Source organism: Acinonyx jubatus, chromosome B1 (assembly GCF_027475565.1).
Source record: "Acinonyx jubatus isolate Ajub_Pintada_27869175 chromosome B1, VMU_Ajub_asm_v1.0, whole genome shotgun sequence".
Lineage (NCBI taxonomy): Eukaryota > Metazoa > Chordata > Mammalia > Carnivora > Felidae > Acinonyx > Acinonyx jubatus.
Window position 1 is genome coordinate 142,932,608 of NC_069382.1, and position 18,500 is coordinate 142,951,107.

General features: G+C 39.0%; 2 protein-coding genes across 14 annotated transcripts in view; one reads left to right on the forward strand and one right to left on the reverse strand.

The window, feature by feature from the left end:
- Window positions 1-3,308, forward strand: part of RASSF6 (Ras association domain family member 6) — a 49,181-nt gene extending 45,873 nt beyond the window's left edge. For all 4 annotated transcript variants that reach the window (XM_027058192.2, XM_015080202.3, XM_053217255.1 and 1 more), the window contains 3 exons: window positions 1,890-2,008; window positions 2,110-2,207; window positions 2,309-3,308. In XM_027058192.2, the coding sequence (XP_026913993.1) occupies window positions 1,890-2,008; window positions 2,110-2,207; window positions 2,309-2,384 (293 nt within the window). In that variant the 3' untranslated portion in view covers window positions 2,385-3,308. The remainder of the gene's footprint in view (window positions 1-1,889; window positions 2,009-2,109; window positions 2,208-2,308) is intronic.
- A 330-nt stretch (window positions 3,309-3,638) lies between these two features.
- The window catches only part of LOC106981802 (alpha-fetoprotein-like), a 55,108-nt gene continuing 40,246 nt past the window's right edge, over window positions 3,639-18,500 (reverse strand). For 6 of the 10 annotated variants that reach the window (XR_003419862.2, XR_003419849.2, XM_015079995.3 and 3 more), the window contains 3 exons: window positions 16,782-16,914; window positions 10,128-10,204; window positions 3,639-7,185 (listed from right to left, as the gene is read on the reverse strand). Coding sequence is in view for 7 of the 10 variants with exons in the window: in XM_015079995.3 (XP_014935481.2) it covers window positions 10,157-10,204; window positions 16,782-16,914 (181 nt within the window). In the remaining 3 variants the exon portion in view is untranslated. The other 4 variants (XR_003419853.2, XM_015079974.3, XM_027058184.2 and 1 more) reach the window with 3 other exon arrangements.

Sequence of the window (18,500 nt, forward strand, 5' to 3'; positions counted from 1 at the left end):
GTGGAAACAAGAACGGATAACATTACTGACTTTTTCCTGGGGTAAGTCCCATCCAGGAGATGAGCACAGTTCTGATTCTTGAAACTTTTAAGTGCCTGACATAATTGATTTCCTAGATGACAGCGTAGAAAGGACTAACCGGTCTACCCGTGTCCCTTTTCAGTCTCTTTCAACATAGCAGACAGATTGTTCTTTTTTTTTTCCTTATAATTTATTGTCAAATTGGCTTAAATACAACACCCAGTGCTCATCCCAACAAGTGCCTCAATGCCCCTCACCCATTTTCCCCTCTCCCCCACCCAGACAGATTGTTCTTTAACAACAGAAGTCAGACAATGTCGTATCACTTCTCATCCTCCAGGGGTCTCCCTTCCCGCAATAAAGCCAGAGTCTTTATGCTGGTCCCAGTACGTGTTCACTTCAACATTTAATATTCCTTTCCTCATCTTTATGTTAGCTTCCCTGGTCCCTTGCTGCTCTTTGATAGCATTAGGCATGCACTGACCTGTAGGATGCTCTACTTATCTACTTACTGTGTTTGGAACACACCTCCCCGAGAGCTCCATGGTTCCATACCACATCTGCTTCTGGTTGTTTTCAAATGTTACATCTTCAGTGAAGCCTTTCTCAGCCACCCTACCAATAATTGCATACTTGTCCCCTGTACACACCTATTTACACAGACCCATATTTTCTATCCCTCTCCTTGCTTTATTTTTCTTCTGAGTACTTATCACTAATACATGATATGTTTCATTGGTTTGTCCTCCTTGTTGTCTGTGTCCTCCACTAGAACGTAAGTTTCGTAAGTGGATTTTACTCTGCTTTGTTTTAGAAGGTGCCCAGCACAGAGAACAATGCCTAACACATAGTAGGAACTCAAAAAATATTTGAGAAAGGAGGAAAGGAGATGAATGTAAGGACACAGTGTTCTGTTCGTGCTTCATTCTGATAAAAATGAAATGACAGATGTGAAATTATTTTGACAGAAAGTTGGAAGTGCTTTTGTGAGTGGGAGTATTTATAACTTTTGGAAATTTGAAATTCTTGGCATATACCAAATTGGAAGTTATTTCCTTTCTCATCTGATTATCATGGCATGGATGAAGCCCACAGATGAATGAAATAATAAAAACACTGACCTGTGATGTGAAAGACATTCTCAACATGTTTTCAAGGAAGATCCAAGGATGTGATTGAGATGAGAAACAAAGGAATAATTGAGGATAATTATAAAGTTTTGGACCTAAACAACTGGAAAGATGGAAATACATTAACTGACCTAGGAAAGAATTAATAAATATTTGCTGAATGAATGAATGACAAATGATGAAGAATTTTTAGGTGTGTCACTTGGTAAAAGCATAAATGGCACTGGAGATTTGTCTGAACATCCAAGCTAAAGGCAAGATTGAATTATCTGAGATATAAATCAAACCTTAAGATCTAGCAAGACAAAGAAGTTCTCCTTGGGTTCTTTTAAAGGTTTTACTTTTAATTTACTCCTTTGAATGAGTGCCTCCTGTTGTATGTTCTTCTTAGGTCTTCTCCCCACGTGAGCTAAAGAAAGAAAATGAGGGGCGCCTGGGTGGCTCGGTCGGTTAAGTGTCCGACTTCGGTTCAGGTCATGATCTCACGGTCCGTGAGTTCGAGCCCCTCGTCGGGCTCTGTGCTGACAGCTCAGAGCCTGGAGGCTGTTTCAGATTCTGTGTCTCCCTCTCTCTCTGCCCCTCCCCTGTTCGTGCTCTGTCTCTCTCTCTGTCTCAAAAATAAATAAATGTTAAAAAAAAATTTTAAAAAAAAGAAAGAAAATGAGTGGACAACTTGTCTTTCCTCTTTTTCTCTAGGATGGACTGCTAACTATAGTTGATTCCTGTTTTCATTTGTAGAGCGGAGGCGGCTAAAGAAGACAGATGTCCCGCTACTGCATAGGCTCGTGCAGGGACCTTCCAAAGAGAATGCTCGCATTTTCCTCATGGATAAAGATGAAAAAGAAATTAGCAGTGATGTATGGATACTGTCACCCTGAATCTCTCTTTGCTTCCTCCTGACCCAGCACCTCTCACAGAATCTGCATTCTTTTTTGTTTTGTTTTGTTTCCCTTTTCAGGTGGCTCAGTACATTAACTTTCATTTCCCTCTCCTGGAATCCATCCTTCAAAGATTAAATGAAGAAGAGAAAAGAGAGATTCAAAGAACAATAACAAAGTAAGTTGGGAGTATGTATGCTGGGTAACTATTCCTATAAGAGGTTCAGCGCACAAATTGTGTTCAATTTTTAATACCCTTTTTCTCCTTCTCCTTTTCAGATTCAGTACAGAAAAGGCTATTATAATGAAATGTCTCCAAAGTAAACGGGTAGTAAAAACTGAGACAACCGTTTAGCAGACCAGGCTGTAATTGCTGAAACTCTGAAACACTTCAGCAAAATTAGAGGGATATTACTATTTGATGAATGCACAAATTCCATACTTGCATTCATACAAATGTCTGTGAACTTGAATCTGTGGAAAATTGAATGTTGAAAAAGCTTGTCTCTCTTTGAAGTGATGAGTTGACCTAGGCTTCACAGTTGCACTGAAAGGAGCTGGAATTTGTTTCAGGAACTGAAACAAGCTTGGATACTGTGTATCCAAAATACTTTCTTATAGTAAAACACTCCATGAACTTGAATCTAAATGATGTCTTCAGATATCATGTAGGGTAAACTTCTTTCAGCTTGAACTGTCAAGAGAATTAAAAAATCATCAACGGATTCTCAGAACTGATTCAGGAGTAAAAGCTGCCAGCTCTTAAAATAAAAAGGAAGCACACTCTTACCCTACAAAGGAATCTGATAGTGAGTGATGGTGTTTCTCAGCTCCGTGCAAACTCTAGCTTCTTCATGAAACCCAGGGCTGTCTCTATATGGTTGGTGGCTTTCGGCTATTTGTAACATCAGAGCTATCTGTCCTTTGGGATAGAAAAGATGGTTGGATTTCTGTTAAGAAATCCAAATTGCAATTTCCTCAACCCGAACCCTTCTTTTTTTTTTTTCTGTTCTTCTCATGACTTTCAAAAAGTATTTTTAAGCATTTTTTTTTTTTTTTTTTAGAGAGAGAGAGAGAGAGAGAAAGTAGGGGGGAGGGGCAGAGGGAGAGGGAGAAAGAGAATCTCAAGCAGACTCCACAGTCAGCACAAAGCCTGGTGTGGGCCTCCAGCTCATGACCCTGAGATCATGATCTGAGCCAAAATCAAGAGTCGGACACTTAACTGACTGAGCCACCCAGGTGCCCTGAGTTCTTAAGCATTTTAAAAAAGTCAGTTAAACTGGTTTTCATTATTTTTCCAAACAAGTATACCACAGAGACTTAATACGTTTAATGGGCTAGGACAAGAGTTGATCCACAATAACCATTTGTTGCCAGATGAAAACAAAGGATAACACAACTGTTGTAGCAAAAAATAGGCAGGGATTCTGGAGCTCTGCTCTTTTTCTCCAAGACAACTCATCCCACAACTCCCAAGATACTTAAAAGTCTGCTAAAACTGACTTGAAGAAAGGGGGGACAAAAAACTGGTAATGCCACAGGTATCATCTATGATATTATTTGTGAACTCTATGTTAAAATGGAATTTTATGCAACATTGGTCCATTCCCTAAACCACTTTCATTCACATTCCTCACAGGCATTGTGTTACCTGGTTTGATTACATTACATGTACTAAGGGAAAAGGCTGTATGTAACAAGCCCAAGTTCGAAGACTATCAAAATTAAAATACGAAACATTTTTAGACAAAGCTATTACTTCCTAGTGTCACCAAAACCGAAACCTAAACTCAATGAAGGTAAAAGTGTGCTGTGACCTTTGAGTCCTAGGAAATCTTTTATTGAGGAAAACAGAGGCTTGCATCATTATCTTTCCAGCTATCAGTTAATAAGAAATTATGTTCTCAGGGTGCCTGGGTGGCTCAGTCGATTGGGCATCTGACTCTTGGTTTCAGCTCAGGTCATGATCTCACAGTTCATGAGTTCAGACCCTGCTTGGGATCCTCTCTCTCTCCCTCTCTCTCTGTCCCTCTCCTGCTCACATACCCTGTCTCTCTCAAAATAAATAAATAAACTTAAAAAAAAAAAAGAAAAATATCTCATCTTCCTAAAGTAGGGCAAAAGAAATTGTTAAAATTCAGAAAAAGTCTCATCTTGCTAAAGTAGGGCAAATGAAATTGTTAAAATTCAGTATACTTATAAAAATTTAAATCAGTGTCAAGTACCTGTCCTAAATGACAAAAGATTAATCATCAATATATTGAAAGTCTACAAGATCTGTAAGAAAAATTCCAAGACATGGATAGAAAAAAAGAAAAAAGACATGAAAAGTAAAATCACAGAAGAAATACAAAGAGCTACTAGGTGTGTTGTGAGAGGAGAGTTGTATCTTAATGGTGATCAACTGTATCCAGTAAGGAGACAGAAACACAGTGATTTAAGCAGGAGAAGTTTAATATAAAGAATTAAGCTGTGGGGGGTCTGGGTCGCTCAGCGGGTTAATCGTCTGGCTCTTGATTTTGGCTCAGGTCATGATCTCATGGTATGTGAGATCGAGCCCCGCCATCAGTGCTGAGCCTGCCTGGAATTCTCTGCCCCGCCCCCACGTCTCTTTCTCTCTCAAAATAAATAAATGGCCTTTTTTTTTTTTTTTTTTAATTAAGCTGTGATTATAGGAGAATAACTGTAAAGCAGAAGTGTGTGTGCCAGGATTGGGAGCTATAGGGGCCTCTTTTGCAGGAACCCAGTACAACTCTGTGCATCAGTTGGGCTGCAGTATCTTTGAAGCTGTGTGGGACAGAGGCTGGTCAGGTAGCTTACTAGATGGCCACCCCCGGGGGCCCTCTCTGTGAGCAGGCACTGAATCCAGGGGGTGGTGCCGAGAGCAGCGATTTGTGTTCAGGTACAGATGTGTGCTCAGCTCCAGGCTGTGCCACCACAAACCAAATCGGAAGATGGAGGAGTTGGGGATACACACGGTAAAGAAAGCTGCACCCTACAGGCAAACTGCCCTGGAGAAAGCACTCTGGGCAAAGCAGTGGAGGAAAAAAGGGGGCCCTTCCAAAGCCTTGTCAGTCAGCCCTGGGAATCTGGAAAGACCAAATTTCCCGCTACAATGCTTCTTCAGCGCCCTCTACCGACGAAGCAGGGCATCATGCACAATGCAAAGGAAACACACTTAAAGGGTCCATATCCATTTTCACAGAACCAAGAGCTAAGAACAAATTTGGAGGAGAGAGTTAATAAAATAATTCTAAAGGGTCCGTATCAGTTTTCAAAGAACCAACAGCTAAGGATGAATTTGGAGCACAGAGTCAACAAAATAACTCGGATGTCATCAAAACACAAAGTTAAGAAAAGCAAAATGCACTTTTTGGTCTATTGGAAAAGATTAAGAAATGAGATTAAATACTCAGCAAATTACAATCAGATGGCCACTGATATTACTGGTGGAAATACAAGTGGATATAACTTTTCTTGAAAGCAGTTCAGCAGTAAGTTCATCCTATAATTCAGCTTAGAGGATCCTATATTGAAATAATCAGTCATACAAAGCCATTGTGCAAAGATACTTATTATATCGCTATTGTGATAAAAATAATTAAATAGCCTAAATTTTCAAAATTATGGAAAAAAACAGAAGGAAAAAAACATTTACCCACAGAATATTATGCAGCTATTAGAATTATGTTTCCAAATAAATTGTAATTATGGAAGAAATTCTTCTTACATATCCAATATCTAAATAAGAATATACATACAGATATTCAAAATATCTATTATCCATAAAATATGTTTGTGTGTGTGTACACTAACCAAAAACACATTAGATGTGGCTATATCTGAATTGTAGAATTATGGGTGAATCATTTCTTATTTTTCTATGCTTATTAAATAGCCTATAATGAACACGTGTTACTTTTTGAATTAAGGCATAGATAAGTTATGATTAGAAAGTTACCAACAAGAAGTAGCAAGTATATGCAAGCACAGAGTCCTACCAGATGCAGAAAAAGAAAATTATTTAATAAGACATTAACTTCGCTTCTGTGGTAGTTTTAAAATATATTCATAAAGTCTTTGATATTCCTCCTTTCAAGAGGTGGGGCCTAATCCTTCCCACCTTGCAAATGGACTGGACCTAGTGACTCAATCCTGATGAGCAGAGGACAGCAGAAGTGACAGTGTGCGATTTGGGCAACTAGGTCATATAACGCTGTGGCGTCCTTCTCGCTCATTCTCCTGGGTCACTGGCTCTGGGGGAAGCCGACTACCATGGCGAGAGCAGCCCCAGAGAAAGATTTGCATCATGGGAACAGAGACCTTTGCCAGAGCCAGCAACAATTGAGGCCTCCTGTCCACAGCCAGATGAGTGGGCCATGGGCTGGTCCCGGTCAAGCCTTCAGATGACACAGCCCTAACAATTTGACTACAGCCTCCTGAGACACCCTGAGCCAGAAAACCCAGCTAACCCACTCCTGGATTCCTGATCTTTGGAAAATGTATGAGAAAATAAATGGTTGTTGTAGTATGCCAAATTTTAGGATAATTTGTTACATGGCAATACAATTTCAGAGAGAAAAATCTGTTCGGAGGCATCTTTGCATAATACAAGAGTATAAACTTTTGTCATAAAACTCTTTATCCTTGCTTCAGGTGGCTCAGGTTTTTTACTACCAGTTACATATTAGTTCAAATTCAACCCCAGTAATGTTATACTTATTAATGGTAGAGGACCTGTTACATTCATCTTTGTATACTTGGCTGAATTTAATGCTGTGTTTTGTATATAGGATGTGCTTAGTAAAAATCAATTGAATAAAAGACTTAATGAATTAGTGAATCAGTGAATAAAAGAATGTGCAAATGAGTTATATGAAATGTTTTTCTAAAAGCTCCTGTATATATGCATCCTTTTCACAAATCGGACCCAGTAGCTAAAGAAATATAGAATCTTTTCTGTATGGTTTTCTCTGATTTGGTGGTATATTTTACTATCTCTTGGCTATATGAAATGTTCAGTTAGGCAGTGTTGCTATGGAATTTTGCTTAGGGCCGTTCACATTGGTTTCAGGAACTGAACGGGGAAGAAGTCCATTTTCAAGGCAGTCTATGAGGTGGACAAGATGGCAGGTGTAACTGTCATGTTGCTATATCTACACAGGAAAGGAAAGAAAGGAATAGGATGCATTAGAACAAAACCCTTCAATGGCATCCATTTGTCCTTTTTTCTTCTTTTCTTTTTTCTTTTTCTTCTTTTTTTCTTTCTCTTTTTTCTTTTCTTTTTCATTTGTCTTCTAAATAATAATAGTTAACACCTATTAGATTGATTGAGCCCTTTGAAATTGTCAATATTTAACCTACCAAACTGGCAATTTCACATCATTCAAATTAATAGCACTCACCATTTGTCAAGTACTGTTTTAAGCTTTACCTATATTAGCTGGTTTAGTGTTTATTATAGTCCCACAAAGACGTTACCCTATTTTATAGATGAGGAAGGCCATGGAGAGGTTAGGAGGTCTAACCTTTGCTAAGGTCTTTAGAAAAGCTGGGTAGGATTTGAACCACACTCCGGAATCCACACTCTCAACCCCCATAATCTATGGCCTCACCCTAAACTACACTCTCTCTGTCTGGCATTCTTGTTTGTCCTCATCTGTAAAATGGGATAGTAGTTCACTGGATGGTTGTGGGAGTTATAGGAATAATACATGTCAAGGCTGGCACCTTACACATTAAAAATGTGATAAACCTTAACTGTTGTTAAAATTAAACTACAGTATGTCTCCACCCACCCTTGTATCCTTATCTTCCACTGGATCACACTGCCCACAACTACTTAGTTTTTGTCTTACAACAGACCGAACTGAATCACTTCCCATTCCCCAAAACACCTCACATCCCACCACTTCTCTATCTGTTCAAACCCTGCCTAACTTCTAGTCGTTGGGCAGGGTCACTTCTTCCATGACTTTTCCTGGTCTCTGTGACAGTTTGTGAACTCAGACTCTTGTGAATCACATTATCAGTTAGCTCTGCTCTTGTGACACTGGAAATTTGAAATCTGCCCTTTGTTATAATTCCTTATGTGTTTGTTTCTTGTATAAATGCATTAGTTATCTGGTCTTAGTAAATTCATATTCTTCCCCATAGCACCTAGCAGTGTATTAGACACAATAGGAACTTGCAAACGTTTTTTCACATCTAATTTGCTAATGCATATGAACACGTTGAAATCACTGGAGTGAGGTAAAACTATTTAAAATCAAGGTGAGATGCAATATAATGAGAATTTTTTTCTCTAATCAGAATAACTCACTTATTTAGTAAGCACTACACTATTACTGCTTATTTTTTTATTAAACACAAAAAAATCTGGAAAAATAAACATAAGTCCAAATGATAAGTTCATTATGTCATTGATCCTAGGATTGCTGGGGAAAAGACTACCATACAAATCATCACCGAAAGCTTAAGTTGATAAACATTAGGGCCCCTGCATTCCAATGTCAGCCTCACATACCTAGGGTAAAGATAAAAGGTGGAAGGATGAGAAAAATGGGCCAAGGGGGTCAGAACTCAATTTCAAAGTTTAAAGAAAGAAATGAGCACACATAGAAAAAGGAATTAACAAATATATATTAAAGAGATGAGAGAAAGAGATAGAGAAAAAAGAATGAGAAATTGAATGAACCTCTGGGGGATTCTTCCAAGGCTGAGGTGTTGGTGGCAGAATCAATGGTTAAAGGAGACAAAGCGAGTTATTTGGTTCACTGTTCACAGAAGGAATTAGCCATTCTCTTCTCAACATTGTGCAGAGAAAACTACCACTGTTTGCAATCAGTGCTTCAGGGAGATTACTCTGCTATTGAGTTTTTAGATAATGATGTTCCTTGACATGACAAAAAAGCACAAATGCACTGATTAAGAGCCCAGTTTCTGGAGATGGATGGTCTAGATTTGAAACCTGGTTCCAAACCATCTGTGAATACTTGGGCAAGGTACTTAACCTCTCTGTGCTCATCGTCTTGGTCTGTAGAATGGGAAGGTTACTAATTGTACCTTCCTCATTAGATTATGATGAGGACTAAACGAGTTTTTACAGGTAAAAATTTAGTATCTGGCACCATGCTAGTTATTATTACTGTAGCCAGTGACAATAATAAGCAAGAAGTTACGTGTAATTATGTGTCTTTAGGACACCGGCTGTTGCAAAAGCAGACTTATCTGGCACGTAGGAGACAATGTACGGCCAACAGAACCTATTCCCCACCTCAGTTATGACCTTTTGTAGCTTTGCAAGTAACTCAAAGGCTCTTGGCAAACAGAACGTTAAATATTTTCTTGATTTCATCATGTGTTCAATGCCATAGGCACAAGGCAAAGTCCTAGTTAGTTCAAGTCTAACTGATGGTGAAAGAGAGAGAGAGACAAAAAGAAGGAAAGATATGTTTTCACCAACCTCCCCCAGAAGGTAAACATGAGGAAGATAGGGATTTTGTTTAGTTTTTCATGGTCACCGATGTATCACAAGCTCCTAGGATAGCGCCTCATACACTAGACCCACTAAAAGTCTATTCAATGAATGAATGTTATAAGCAGTTCCAAGTACCCTCCCGGTACCACACTTTCTCAAAAAAAAAAAAAAAAAAAAAAAAAGCCAAAGCAATTCTAAAGTTAACTTATTATAAAGCATATTCCATTCAGTTCATCAATAATCATTTTCAGCAGTGATATAGACAGAAACTTCCAAACTGCAGGCGGGTCTTTTTCACTCTGGAATCCCAGCAGCCAGTTTCCAGCTCAGTGTGGCAGCCCATCGCGTCTACCTGAGGCTTTGAAAGGCCCCTTGATTTCATATTTCTGGTGCTGCTTCTGAGAAGCTGAAAGCTTAGGGGAGAAAGGAAGAGTGTAAGCTGGTTGTATCAGGGTTACGATAAGTAGGTTTCTCTGAGTAGAAAAGGAGAGATTTAGTGTAGCCGCGCTAGTGTTCTTGAGTAACATTGTGAGTAGCTAAGAAATGATTTTGTTGAATCTTATTTTGAATCTCAGACATGGGTTTGATTACTGATGAAAAATAAAAAGCGGATCTCACCAAAGATTCCACACTGACATTTTCTGGGATCATTTGTGTCCCAAGAGAGACTGGCACTTTTCAATCAGTTTGGACCCCTAGAAAAGAAAGCAAATAAGTACATCGGTAAAGAAAGAGAAAAACAGAACAAAAGAAGCCACCCGAACATTTATGATCCCCAAACAGAAAAATCTTTAAGATTTACCTGTTATATGCCTGTTGAGGGGGCTCTTAAGTGCTCACTGCTCAAGATCTTAGAATTTCTCACAGCCTAGTCCCTTAGCTTAAGCTCTTACTTAACTGCAATGCCTCTCTCACTCTGAGGACCCCAGATTTGGATTAAAAAAAAAAACTTTGCTTTTTCCTCACAAAATTATGGGACTCTTTTGGCGCAGGGTAAAAACAATCAACATCAGTTTCTCAATGCATTTTAAAACTGCTCTAGGCTAATCCCATGCTAAATCATTATATAATCAGGTACAAGAATTCAAAAGGATCAAAACCACGAACATTGATCCGTGTCCTTACCATCTCCATATACACTGGTATTGACCTCTATTCTAAGTCCAGCAGTTTTCCCCAATTTTTACCTGTATGCTCTTTATTCAAATGAAAGCCATTCTTGGAAGCCCAGAGAGACAGGTAAAAGTTAAGTGATCTTTAGTGAAGTGGGAATAGGGCCCCTAGAATTCCATTGCTAAGATTAGTGCATGAGCGAGTGTGTGTGCGTGTGCACGCGCATACAGACACACACACGAGCCCGCGCGCCCTAGTGGATAGGTGACCCGAACTCCCCAGAGCTCCTAGCACCCTGTGGGACATGGTTAAAAGTCTATTAATTTAGCCTTTCTTCCTACCCTCAAACAGTACCACATCTAAACTATCTAGAGACTGGAATCTATTTAAGTTTGGTTTTCAAAATAGCTCTGCCGTTTAAGGAATCTTTGTTTCTCTGGGAACCCATGACTTTTTAAATCAATCTTCATGGGACATTTTCCCATAAGCTCAACCTCAAGACCGTCATATTTAATCTTATCCATTTGCTCTGAACCTAATATTAGTGGGTAAGTCCTATTTCTCCATATCCGTCCTTCCTGACTTTATTTATTCCTATTTATTCCATAGTTCCTTGGTAAATTTCTCACTTGTAATGATGACAGATGCAGAGGTGGGGGGAAAACGTTTCTGGTAAAGGTAAGGTAAGGTAGAAGAAAGGAATCTGAAAAACTACTGTAATAATGAGAAATGTCCTACATGAAATAAGGGATGATAACTCAACATCTTGAGGCGAAGCACAAGCAAGATTTAGAAATAGAAAGCATGGACTCATGTTCCATGAGGTGATGGAACGCAGAGAACAGAGAAAAGAAAGAGGAAACATTTTCCTTACACTGACATCAAATTAGTCACTCTGATGTCCTATAATCCTGGACATGTTGGTAGACTGTTAACAGGTCACCCATCCTAAGACTTTGGGATAACCATTAACAGTCAATTTCTCCATATCCTTGTGACATGCATTTCAATCCTTTTTTTTTCATTCTAGATACTCTCTGGACATAACAATCAGCTAATATCCTCTTAAAATGTGTTTTCTCTCATCTCTTCCAAGACCCCAGTGAAATAATGGTAAAAATGCTTTTAAAAAAGAAGAAAGCCTTGTCGATGCTAAAAAGAAAAAAAAATCAATGTAAGAGATATTGATGAACTGCTAAGGGGGAAGAAAAGGCTATAAGTATGACATTGACCAAAATATCAAAGTGCAAAAATAGGGGCTAAGAATAATGAAATGATGATATGTCATAGCGGTAAAATACCAGAAAGTCACTAATTTCTGAGTTGCTTTTGGTTTTGGTCTACTGCTCAGCTTGTTTTTCAAACTGTAGCCACCACTATTCTTTCAATAAACTAATATTACTTAGCCAGAATTTGATCCTATTGTTTACACCTAAAGAACCCCCATTGACATATCAGCAAAAATATTGTGCAAATATATGGACAAAATAATATTTTAAAATACAAGAACCCAGTGGCCCCTGGGTGACTTAATCGGTTAAGCTTCCGACTCTTGATTTCAGCTCAGGTCATGATCTCATGTTTTGTGGGATCAAGCCCTGTGTTGGGCTCTGCACTGACAACACAGAGCCTGCTTGGGATTCTCTCTCTCTGCCCTTCCCCAGGCTTTCTCTCTCTCTGTCTGTCTGTCTCTCTCAAAATAAATAAATAAACTTTAAAAAATAATAAAATACAAGGACCCAGAAAGTTTATGTATTATTTTGAAATAATACATACATACATATGTACATATGTTAAGAATGTAGCCCAACAAAACGTAAACTAGTCCAAGAAAAAAACAAAAAAATTGTATTTACAAATAGTCCAATTTACCCAGGATTACACTGAAATGAAACCCTATGTGAATAGCCATGGATAAGTCCAGAAATAACTACATCTGATTGAAATATTAGCTCAGAGGGCTTTTTGAAATATTCTTTTAAGATGACAGAATATTCTATTAAAAAACTGTCTTATTAAGAACTTAAAACATTCTAGTAATCTGATGAAAGTGCGTGCTTTATTTGCCAACAGAGAAAAAGAAAGGCAATTAGAAACTCTCAAATACAGAAGGATATACAAGGAAATCACAGTCCAAATATGTGAAACTAAATAAAAGTGGCATGATTTTCTGCAGCTGGTAGTGGCAAGAGAAGAGTGTTCATTTAATCTCTACACCTTTTAACAGGGTAAATCATTCGGTTGGTCAATCCATTCATGGTACTGATATAAGTAATATTCAAAGTAAACACACAAATATACTATTGAGTCATTTCCAGTTTTTAGCATTAACTTCTGAACAAAGCATATAAACTTTGTATTTAATAAGCAGATACATAAACCCAGACAATGTAGAACAATGGTATAGCTTTAAAAAGTAAACTTGGCAGGAAGTCAAAGGAAGTTCAGACATGTTACTTATGTTTGGGAGAATCACTAGATGCTGACTGGAACTGAAGGGCCAAGAAATAGAAGCAATAAAAGAACTAAAAATACTTTTAAATAAATTAAGAAAGAGTCTCCGGATAGGGTTCTTGAAGTCAGCAGAAGCACACCATATTCATTATGTGATGTGAATAATTTGAATATTTTAGGAAACTATCAAGGTGATGATGGGAATCACTAGGAAAACTAGAAGAAAGAACTCAAAATTGGGAAGGGGAAATGTACCCTGGTGTTCTGTTTGAGCTCTTGTTGTGTTCATGTATTGCTTATATAATTTTCAAAGCTTGTGTAATGTATTATAACAAACTGAACATAGTAACCTGTGACCACCTGCATTGGTAGTTCACCCACATTGATCCACCTACGTTGGGATTATCACCTTGCTAAACCTGGTCCTTGTTTTTTCTTTGGAAATGCATCCAAGACTACAGTGGCTCTGACAGTAGACCCATCAAGTTGTTGGGTACAGACTACTTACCCAGCAGATCTTTTCCCATGAACTTGTGTTAAGTCGCATCTAAAAGTAGACCTTCGCTTTTTTTCATTGTGAAATTGCATGTATTATTTTCAAAGCATTGTTCCAACCTGCCCGCATTTCTGCTAAGTCATGTTTGCTTTCTTCTATATTATACTCTGCTGGTTGACAGAGAAATATCTCAGGCTATAATTATCATTCCCCGTTGACCTGGCAGAGAGTATCTGTGAGTAGGGTTTTCTCCTTGAACCTGCTGAGGTCTACAATTTGTGTTATTTCATGAAATGTGAGAGATGCCCGTTCTTTGGACAATCCAAATTCACCCTGTATAGCCGAGTTTCTTTTTTTTTCCTCTTATATATTCGTTTTTCTCTTGTCAACATTCCAACATTGTTGATTCACCCTTTTTCCCCTTAGAATTTGGCTTCCTTCTCAAACTATGTCTTCCATCTTATCTAAAAATGCTTTGTCCTCCCAACAGCCAGAGCTAGAAAGGCAATCTTCAAACCTGCTCACCCTCTCTTTTAGCAGGCAGGACAGGTTTACATAATTGACTACTATAATATCAGAAAAGAAAACAAAGAAAATGCCTGTAGGTCCCTGGAGTGGTTAGTCTTTTATAGCTAACTTGGAAGAGCCACAGACTGCCAACTGGCTGAGCCTCTGAGCTTCTGGGGTCGTGGTTCCATGGAGGCTCCTGGAGTCTCTAGGCATTATTCCTCTGCCCTATTGTCAAACCTAGACTCCTTTCACAAACACAGAAGCATGGAGATTTGCACAAATTCTTGAGGATAAGATTCTAAAGTAGTTTTATCATCCATTCCCACATTTTTTGCTAAGCCTGTTTATATACTATAAGGTTATTTTGCAAATATTCCAGTCTTATCTTCATATCTAATATCCACAAATCCTTTCACTTCCTTTTATAAATATGTTATTTTCCAATTGTTTCATTATTTCTGTTACTGTCCTTGGTTCCAACTTCTCACTGAGAATTAGACAATTCAGAAACATGGGGAGGGAATGGGGGAACAGTTTATGATTATCTACTTGCACCTTACTAAAGTGATCCTTAAAGTGGTCCCCAAACCAGCAGCACCAGCAGCACCTAGAACTTGTTAGAATGCAAATTATCAGACCCCATCCCAGAACTACTGAAATCAGACACCCTGGGGTGGAAAACACTGATTTTGTTTGAGTAAGCTCTGTAAGTGATTCTAATGCACACTAAAGTTTCAGACTCACTGCCTTAGAATAATCATACAAGGATCAACTTGACCAAACTTTAGAGATAATGCATAATTACAGATAATAAGCATTTTTATCTGAAGAAGTAATTCTGGCAAATTATAATTAACATGATATATTCTTCAGATAGCTTCTGTTTTCTCCTTTAATTTGGGGGAGAGAAATCCTAAAAGAAAGTAGAGAAGGAAGGGGGAAAGGGGAAGATATTGGGTTTTTCAACCACTAAGTTGAAGATTACTGTTAGGCAAAAAATGTGGGGGAAAGCGCACAGAAATCTTCCTAGCAGGCCATTGGTTAAACAGTTTGAGCAAGTAGTATTCTCACTCAGGAGCAAGAATGCCTCAAGAAAATTCCCTTGGGAGTTCCCAGAATAGGCCCTTCTTCAAAGTGTTGATCTGTGTGGCTATGGAGATGTCGCTTAGATGGAAACATGTTTTCTGAATGCTTTACAAAAAGTAAAAAGGCTTTAAAATAAATAAATAGAAGGGCGCCTGGGTGGCTTAGTCAATTAAGCATCTGACTGTGGCTCAGGTCATGATCTCACGGTTCATGGGTTCAAGCCCCGCATCAGTCTCTGCGCTGACAGCTCAGAGCCTGGAGCCTGTCTCAGATTCTGTGTCTGCCTCTGCCCTGCTCGAGCTCTCTTTCTGTCTTTCAACAATAAAACGTTAAAAAAAAACTAAAATAAATAGATTCTAGCATAGGTGATTACTTTCATTTTTTGTATCAGCTAATCTGGGAGTCAGTGAAGTTTTTCTGTGAACAGCCTGATAGTCAATATTTGAGGGCTTTGCAGTTCACGCAGTCTCTGTCACAGCCACTCAATCCTGCAATTACTTAATTCAGCTGTTATAGACAGAAAGCAGCCATAGACAATATGTAAAAAAACGGGCAAGGCTGTGTGTCAATACAACCTTATTTATATAAACAGGAAGTGGAGTCCATTAGCCTGAGAGCTGTAGTTTGCCTGCCCTTGGCTAGACTATAGATATGTGACTTTTAACATAAACACATGTACAGTTTAGCTGAATAGGTAGAAAAGAGCCACTGAAGGTAATCAAGGCATTCAGGAAAATTGTTACCTGTGAAAACATTTCCCTCGGCCATTGCTAGACGTATCCCCCATCTGAACCATCCACAGCCTGTTTTCACTATAAAGACTGCTTTATTATTATTATTTTTTAACTACACACTTGCATTCCTTTACTCAGATACTACAATATCTGAGTTTCTGCTCCTTGAATCACGTCCCTGGGAGAGCAGTTTGTCCTAGGTCCCTTCCATGAATTGACATGAATTTTCTGGGCCACAGCCTACCATGATATTCTTAGCAGTTTAAGTCCTATAACTTTACCATCTTAGGAAAAATCATTTACTTGGTAACCATACGCAATTAGATTATGGTTACAGAAACTAATGTAGTAGTCAGTTTGGTGAGTAAGCACGAGCACTCTTTTCTGGTCATTTCTCTTTCCTCTCTGTAGTCTTCACCCCTATTCCAATGATCTTCTGGCCACTAAGAAAATGAAACCCTTGTCCCTGATTCCTTAGTTAAGCCCCAATTACATTTGGCAACTATTCCCTATTGTGCCCCCCAGAAATTTCTGGAACAAAACTACAGTTTGCCCATAAGGTCTTCAAACTGTCATTTCTTTAAAATTTCACTCTATTTTTAAGGACACCATTTCTCTACAATTACCAAAGTCTTCAGTTCATGTTTCTCTCTCCCACCCCCAATCCACCTCCATCTGGTGCCACGACTCTGGTATTCAATTCTGCTGGTTTCCTCAAATAAGCATAAATAGTAACATACCCTGAACCCAAATGTAGTCAATTACACCAATCTGTCTACACTGTGCTTTTCTCCCAATCCGTTCACGTTTGGAATGGACAGAGTACTTTGTTTAGAACTTCAATAAATCCTAAGAGAATAGACAAGGAAACAGGGATACCTCTCCTCTGAAGCACATTTCACTTTCCTCTGCTTGGCAGCACGTCTCCACCAGGTGAGCGAAATCTGCAATAATTAACTGGACCTGCATCTCCGTTGCCCGTGGTTTCTGCTTCACAAGATTGCTCAGGAGCCTGAATTGGAAATCAGTGGCAAAAATGCAAGTGTTGCCTGAGTTCTAGATGGCCAGCCTGCACACCTGCCCTGCTAACTTAGAGCTGAACACCACCCACGCCTCTTTGTCACTCCCACTCTGAAGTTTATGAAAGGCCTGGGGCATCTGGGTGGCTCAGTTGGTTAAGCATCCGATTCTTGATTTCCGCTCAGGTCGTGATCTCCCGCGAGATCAAGATTGAGCCCCACGTCGGGCTCTACACTGACAGCTCCGAGCCTGCTTAGGACTCTCTTTCTCCTTCTCTCTCTGCCCCTTCCCCACACACATGCACCCACATGCTCTCTGCCAACAATAAATACATTTTAAAAATATTTAAAAGCCCTGAAAATGCCATGGTGTATTCATACTTTTCACACTGCCCATCTCCATCTCTGTTTTATCCAACATACTTTTCTTCCAGTACATCTCTTTAACATAATTGATACGTTAAATTTAATTATTTTACATGACTATTACTAGGGTAAACATGTTTGTTTTCTCTTTTCATTGCATTGGATGATAAATAGATTATATCTTAAAATTAAATGCTTTTTCCTATCGCATTTTGTAATGAACATTTATTCTGAACAACTAACTTCCAAATAAATATTACAAGTATAGCACACCTCGAAGTTGAGGGTCCTTCATAGGTTATCAATGATAAACCAATAAACTAATATGAAACTATAATGGATTGACAGTCATCTCCGATTTCCTTCACAAAAGAGTTTCCCCCACAACTGTAGTTTCTTGCCACTATGAATCTTCAAAAGTGTAACCTGGTTTCTGTCTCTCTACTTGACGAAATAGTATTCCAAATCTTCCAATGTTATCTTTCTCTCTCTCTCTCTCTCTTTTTTTTTTTTTTTTTTTTTTTTTACTGTTTTAGACCAAGACAGATTTAACCACAAGGAAAATAAGGCATGAAGGGTAGGGAAAATATACATTAATCCGTCTTCTACTGTTTCACCAAAAACCTTTCCTTATTCTTCATTTTCAAGTTCACATGTATACTACTTAGTGGCCTTATTTGTGCCTTGGATGGGTATGAAAGACAATATCTCAAAGCTCTAAGTAGCTATTTCTATGACAATTTAAACCAGACGTCCAGTAAATAATTCCAGATAGTAAAGATTTTAGGCTTTGCCCACAGACAGGTAAATGGAGGCTAATATAGAAGTGCAATGTGATACTCCAAATGCCTGTTTGCCTGGGGTGGGCTGCCCCATGTGGCAGCCACAGTTTGTGTCCAGTTGCGTCAGCTGGAGAAGAGGGAGGAGACCAGGCAATGAGAGAGGAGGTACGCACTGTGGTTAGGTTCACTCTGGGCCCCAGACACGCCCTCCTCTTCTCCCAGCTACCTCAATGTGGGCCGCTGGCCCAAGCAACTGGCTGAGTCATTCGACTCATGGACTGAGATGCCACCACCTTTTGCTGCCCAGCAGTGACTAACAGCGAAGTCCCCCACATGTAAGTGGCACAGCTCAGGCACTGTGCGGCAGTGAGCATGGTCACTCGCAGGGAAGGCAGGCACCGGGAGCAAAGAGGGGGACGTGGGTAAAGCAA